This window comes from Seriola lalandi, unplaced genomic scaffold, assembly GCF_002814215.2.
Source record: "Seriola lalandi dorsalis isolate HSWRI2012SDOR001 ecotype SW California unplaced genomic scaffold, Sedor1 jcf7180002054981, whole genome shotgun sequence".
Classification (NCBI taxonomy): domain Eukaryota; kingdom Metazoa; phylum Chordata; class Actinopteri; order Carangiformes; family Carangidae; genus Seriola; species Seriola lalandi.
The window spans coordinates 1,009,306-1,015,849 of record NW_019525661.1 but is presented as its reverse complement, the minus strand read 5'-3'; the positions used below and the strand labels follow the sequence as shown (position 1 = coordinate 1,015,849).

Here is a 6,544-nt window from a genome sequence, read left to right as displayed (position 1 = left end):
TGAGGCTGTGAATGACCCTCGCTCTGCCACAGAACAGTGTCGTCTGTCTGTGGCCTGACAAACTAAATCCAGGGCCTAAAAAAAACCTGATGTATTAGCTGTTGTTCTTTTGTCCTGCTCCCTCCTCTCATCTGTGACAGCTGGACAGAACTGGGACACTGTTAGAAAGATTTTAGAAAAGCACAACTGAAACTGTAAAATTGTGTGTGTGTGTGTGTGTGTGTGGGGTGGGGTAAATTATGCCCTTGGGTTTAGCATCATACAAAAGGTATTTTTAAATATTTCCTAAAAAAACAAACAAAAAAAGACAATGTAACACAGAAAGTATTTGTTGTCAGACTAATGCATTTAAACTCCAAAGACACCGTGAAGCTAATCAGTTATTCCACACGTCCTCCGATGAGGAGACGGAACATGAGGCGCGTTAAATGAAGAAGCTCTGGCAGGTGAAGGTGGAGGCCGAGCAGCAGCTTGATCAGCACGACGCAACAACCTCACCAGCTGCTTCATGTTAGGTGGACTGACCCGCCTCCTTCACAGCTCATCTGTACAGCACACACACACACACACACACACACACACACACACACACACACACACACACACCCACACACACACACCCACAAACACACACACACACACACAGACACTCACACACACACACACAGACATTATCATTAGTGTGGCATCGAGATGACTCACTAACTTAAAAGAACAATGCTGAAAAGAAAAATGTAAATGTATTAACATTAATTAACATGCAGCAGCACCAAGACAAAGGTTGTTGAGGCTGATTCTGCAACAAGTGGGTCTGTAAACACACAGTGTGTCTGTTGCACATCAGGCATTTTGACATGAACACAGGTGTTAATAGTGACATCAGTGATTTATGTTCAGGGTCCTGTGTTGGTCATCACTGTCACACTGTCACAGTTAATAGAGCTGGACCATTGTTAATATTCTGTTACATGTGTTTCCTACAATGACACAAAACACAAAAACATGGCACAAAAAACAGTTCAGTTCAGACAACTGCTGTTGTCCAAACAGTCTCAACTCAAAGTCCACTTATTTGCTTGGTTCGGATCTTTTGACTGAAACAGCAGGTCTTCATCAGTAGATTAAGTTTGCTCTGCGGCTGTGGAACTGTAGCTGTTCAAGCTGTTGGAGCGCTCTGGAGGCCGAACAGTTACAGGTCCATGCCACATGACTGCAACCATGTTTCCCGCCTCCTCACTCTTGACAATCACATAAAACGAGGAATGTATGGAACGGATGTGCTGGCTCACCAGAAACGTGGTTTTGGAACATTTGCATGGTGTAATGTGTGAAGCCCATGTGACATCTATTGGATTACATGTCAAACCCATGTACATAGTTTGTTGCTGTTTATTTGCATGTTTGTCAGTACTCACAAAATGAAAATGTAATGGTGAAACTTCTGAGTCATTCAGCAGTATTTGTGACATGTTATAACCTGTGGTAACATGTTTTGCACATGTGCAATACATGGTGCCATGGTTACCATGTGACACGTGTTCAAATGTAGGAAACATGTATGTCATATATGTGGAAAACATGGGAAAAAACAAAAGAATCGTACTGTCAAAAGAAACTCATCTGCTTGTGAAGACTGTATGATTCAGCTGAACACCTGGGAACAAGCAGGTGAGTAGGCCTTGAGCTGAGACTTGTCTTTTCTCTCGAGGTGTGTGGACTGTGATTGAACAGTAAGTTTGCTGTATTTATCACGGTCAGTACTTATGTACTACTCTCAGTTCCATATCTCTTCTGGTCATATTTCTTTCATTGATTGCTGATGACGCAAAAAAAGATAAAATCTCCATTGACACTTTTTAAGCAACATTATACTTTTCCAGTTTCAGTAACTGACTTTCATGAGTCGTCTTATTGTAAATATGAAATGTTAATGTTAAATACCAATGGACTGACTCAGAACAATAACAGCAGCACCACTGTCTTCAATGACAGATTCATGTTGACTGTCTGTCTGTGCCAATGATACAAATGCTGTCAGTCATGTTATTAAACCTGATGCTGTCAGCAGCATATTACACACACACACACACACACACACACACACACACACACAACTTACCATCAGTGCCAATTTAAACTAACACAAGCTGATATCCAGCATGAAAGCACATCTGAGTTGATTCCCATCATACAGGATTAATGTGACACACACAGTCAGGAAGTGTTGTGTTGTGATGACGGTTAAATCAACACAGACACAATGAGATGTTAATATCAATCGGTAACCAAGGTTTGTAAGCAGCGCTTAAATGATTTGGGATGGTGTTCTAGCACCTTTGATTAAAGCTGAGGTCGACTAATTCTTTTGGCATCATTGGTCAAAACTTCCATCATCACCTTTCAGTAACTAAGAGGTCTGACAAGGTGTTCCCCACCACATTCCACCAGTTTCTGAATGAGGTAAGAGTGAAGGTGGAATTTAATGCTCAGATTAGTGATGTAACTAATAAATGCGAAGGAGGTAACCCAGCACATATATTACTTTATATACTGTATCTATCATATCTATATATCTATCTTTACATCGGTCGATCTCCAACATGAGAAGACAGAACTGGATTCCAAACAAAAGCCCGAACACTTCACTTCAGCTCTGACTCCAAGCGACATGACAACACTTTCACATCTCAGTGCATTTAATTCAGAGAGCCTTTATCGCGGATTGAGAATTGCTACATGAAACTTTCTCCAAGTGAGACAGCCCAACATGATTGTACAGTGCCCACTCCGGGATTCAGAATTGCTCTTCAGAAAACCTATTGGGTGAAATCACAGAGGCCACGTCCATCTTTATTTACAGTCTGTGGTTGAACACATGATTCCAGATGTTGCTAATTCAATACGACGGAAACGTTTGCCAATCGATGCTCACAATTTTGGCATCGTCAACAAACTCCACTGTCCCCAGTCTACCTGTGGATGCTGCTATGTGTTCCTCAACAGTTCTGTGCCTGGCGAGTCTTTCATTTGTTCAAGGACTTGTATGTGATGGAGATGTTCTGTGTGCTCTTAGACAGACGAGCCAATTCGTTCTGGACGTTGTACATGATGGTCAAATCACAGTTTTCTTTGCAAGCCGGGAGTGTGGAACAAGCCGGCCTCCCAACGTCTATCCAGAGTGCTGGTTTGTTTCTAGTGGAGATCTTGCTGCCTCTGGGTTTGAGGTGATCTTCTGTAGAGGGTTTATCTTCGTCCATGAAACTTTGGAACTGGTTCACGTCCGCCACTTCTGAGACACAGTCACCCACCGCTAAGATTTAGACGGTGCCAAGTCACAATGGCTGGGTATAAGTTAAAGATTCTCTTCTGACGCAGCATCGTACTATCAATGTGCTTCTGTTACTGAAGGTAGTGGACTGGTCAATTATTATAGAGATGTTTCCTTTAATCTCTTTTATGTGGCTGAAAATCTTTTGATGATCTTTGCAGCACTGTACCTTGAATGTAGACCGTTGCCAATCTCAACCCTATTTAGTTGCTGCAATTCTATTAAATTGATTTGTTCCGAGTGAAGGTCCTTTCCAATGATGTGGTATGCTGTCAGAAAGACAGCCGTTGTAGCAGTGAGACAGTCAGCTGTGTTCATTCCGTCACATGTCTTTATATCTTTTCCAGCTTCTCCTCTTTGGGTTTGTAGAGGATTTGTTTCGCATGAATGTGTGCAATGATTTTTTTATTCACAGCGATCACAACTGTGCATTGAGGTTGTCCCTTGAATGAACGACGTCATACGACTGCTGTTCCTAAAAATGAAAGTATATTTTGCCGCTTCTTCATCTTTATTAGTTAACATACAGACTCGAGAAAAAATTACTGAATTCACTCAGTCACTCAAAATCTACCAGCAACTTTTAAGGTGGAATGCTTTTTTACATGTTACTCAATTGACTTTGTGAATTATTACCATTGACTGTAAATAAAGATTGACATAGCCTCTGTGATGTCATCTACAGGTTTCTGAAACACAGGGTGAGCTGTTCCACCATTGCCATCTTGGCAGTGTCTGACACCGCCCCTAACTCCCAGCTAATCCAAAAATAAAAAATGGGCTGAGGATGAGCATGTGGAGCTGAGACTTTGGCGCATGTTGGTTTGTGGCAAGCATATTCACCCTCCTGTCACTCAAAGAGGCCACGCCCTCAATTCCCCATAACTTTAAACCTTAATAAAATGTAAACAGGTGAGTTATATAAACAGGTGTCATGAAGGAGGAAATTAGCTCTAGAGACCAAAACTGTTTTTGTACCAGGCTGTAAACATGTTTATTTCTGCTGTAAAGTTGGACATTTTAACATGGGAGTCTATGGGAGTTGACTCACTGTTGGAGCCAGACTCTAGTGGTCATTAGAGGAACTGCACTGTTCTTCAGTGTTGGCTTCGTGTTTCAGCCTCGGAGGTTGAGGCTTGTTCATTCATTACATTTACATTGACTAATTTGTCACACACTTATCTACAAAACAACTTACTAGTGGGGGACATCACTAAAGCTTCAGTGCAGTGGGAGAGCTTGGTGTAAGTAGTAAGTACTACATCTATTTAATAAGTGAAGGAGATCAGGTGAAGAAGTGCAGGTAGAGTTACAGTAAGAGCTCGTTAGACATGTTATGGTGTTCGAGGTGTTAGGAGAGGAGGTCTCTCTGAAGAGAGGAGTCTTCAACAGATTCTTGAAGAGAGAGAGACGCTCCTGCTCTGATAGTGTTCAGTAGCTTGTTCCACCATCAGGGAACCACAGACCAGAACAGTCTGGACTGAGACTGTCTTCTGTGCAGGGATGGTGATGGCAGACCACATTCATTGGTGGAACACAGAGAAGGAGCATCAGGCTGAATGACTGAGTTCAAGTGGATGGAGCAGAGCCAGAAGTCTCTCTGAAGGCAGCGTCAGTGACTGAAATGATTCAGGCGGTCATGGGTAGTTAGTGTAGGTAAATGAGGTCAATCAACACACGCTAAATATCAATATGACAACTGTGACCACTCCGTTAGTTTTTTATTAGCTCTCTTGAATGAAATCCCATTTTAACTCCTGTTTATTAGCATCATTACACGCTATCCACGTGCGTTTCATGTTACGTGTACTCAAACATACAGCATGTACAGTACAAACAGAAGTTAGTATAAAAAATTGAAAAGCATTAGTAGTTTGACAAAAGCTAAGGTTAGACAAAACAAAAAAACACCTTATTAAAAGTTCTTCACAACAACTGACTTGGTTGCGTGCTAATATGAGTATATGTTTAATCTGTAAATAATGAAGTCTGCCTTTGACATAATTATGGTTTTCATTGCGAGTTCATCACCAAAATGAAACCAATCATAATACACTTGTATATTCTCGGACTGGGTTAGCATTGGCAGCGTTAGTCAATTGAAATAATTGAATTTGCTTTTATTTCTCTATGACGGAGTATTACGGACACATTGAGGAAAAAAAAGAAAGCTGAAATTTTGAGAATAAAGTCATAATATTACAAGAATAATGTCGTAGGAATATTACATCAACCAAACAGTGAAAGCTAATTCTGGCAGCTGCTGTTTATCCGTCTAATAATAGAATAGACTCAGTTTCTTCACAATGTTTTCAATGTCCTGATGCTGATGAGCCAAAAGATGAAGTTTCTCCTTATTTGTGAAACCTGCTAAAGTAGAACTTTACAGGATGCTCCATGTTCCTCATTTTAAATCTTCTGATATTTCCCCTCTAAAACAACATGCAACCTAAAATGATAACTTTATTCTCATAATATTATGACTTTTGGCCATGTGGCCCTAATACTGTGTTGGATTAATACAGCGTGAATCTCTGGGTACCACTGGTTACCTGTGAAACCTACTTTGGAAACTCTCTATGAGTAAATCCATAAAATCCTCTACTTCAGTATATGGTACACCTCAATATAATATATTAGAAAAACACTTTAAATTTCATGAAAATTCAAAATAATTTTAGCTTAAACTCAGGCATCAGGCATGAGTTATTATAGCTGCTCATTATTGTGAACTGGGCGACCTCAGCATGCTGCCGCCAGCAGAGGGCACCACAGGAGAGCAGTTGAGCTGTGCTGTACATATGCATTTATTCATGGAAAGTATAATATAAACTAGATACATTTTCTGGTAGAATTTTGCTTTTAAACTGCAGAAAATGACCTGGTATATCAACTTACAATCTCATTAAGGCTAACATGTTAGCAAATAATTAGGTATACATACACCCACCCGACATGTAGTAACACATACATTTACAGTATGTCAAGTTGTGTTTGTGTCCACCTGATGAATTTAAAAATTCACTCTCCACCAACTCATGAGAAAAGTATCTGATTCTTTAGCCGCTAAGCTAATGTTTACCAGCTAGCCACTTCCTGTTTCTGTCTGCCGTGTGCTGCTGGGCAGGAAGAGGACAGACATTATCAGATGAGAGCAGTGAGACAGAAATATAAAGTTCAATGATACATAAAACCAAAGAGCTGCAGAGTTGATGA

The 6,544-nt window shown here is 40.6% G+C and overlaps 1 protein-coding gene across 1 annotated transcript in view; it reads right to left on the bottom strand.

The window, feature by feature from the left end:
* Positions 1–341: 341 nt before the first annotated feature.
* Positions 342–6,544, bottom strand: part of palmda (palmdelphin a) — a 12,676-nt gene continuing 6,473 nt past the window's right edge. Inside the window, exon 9 of the mRNA XM_023398223.2 lies at positions 342–545. Within this exon, the coding sequence (XP_023253991.1) occupies positions 507–545 (39 nt within the window). The 3' untranslated portion in view covers positions 342–506. The remainder of the gene's footprint in view (positions 546–6,544) is intronic.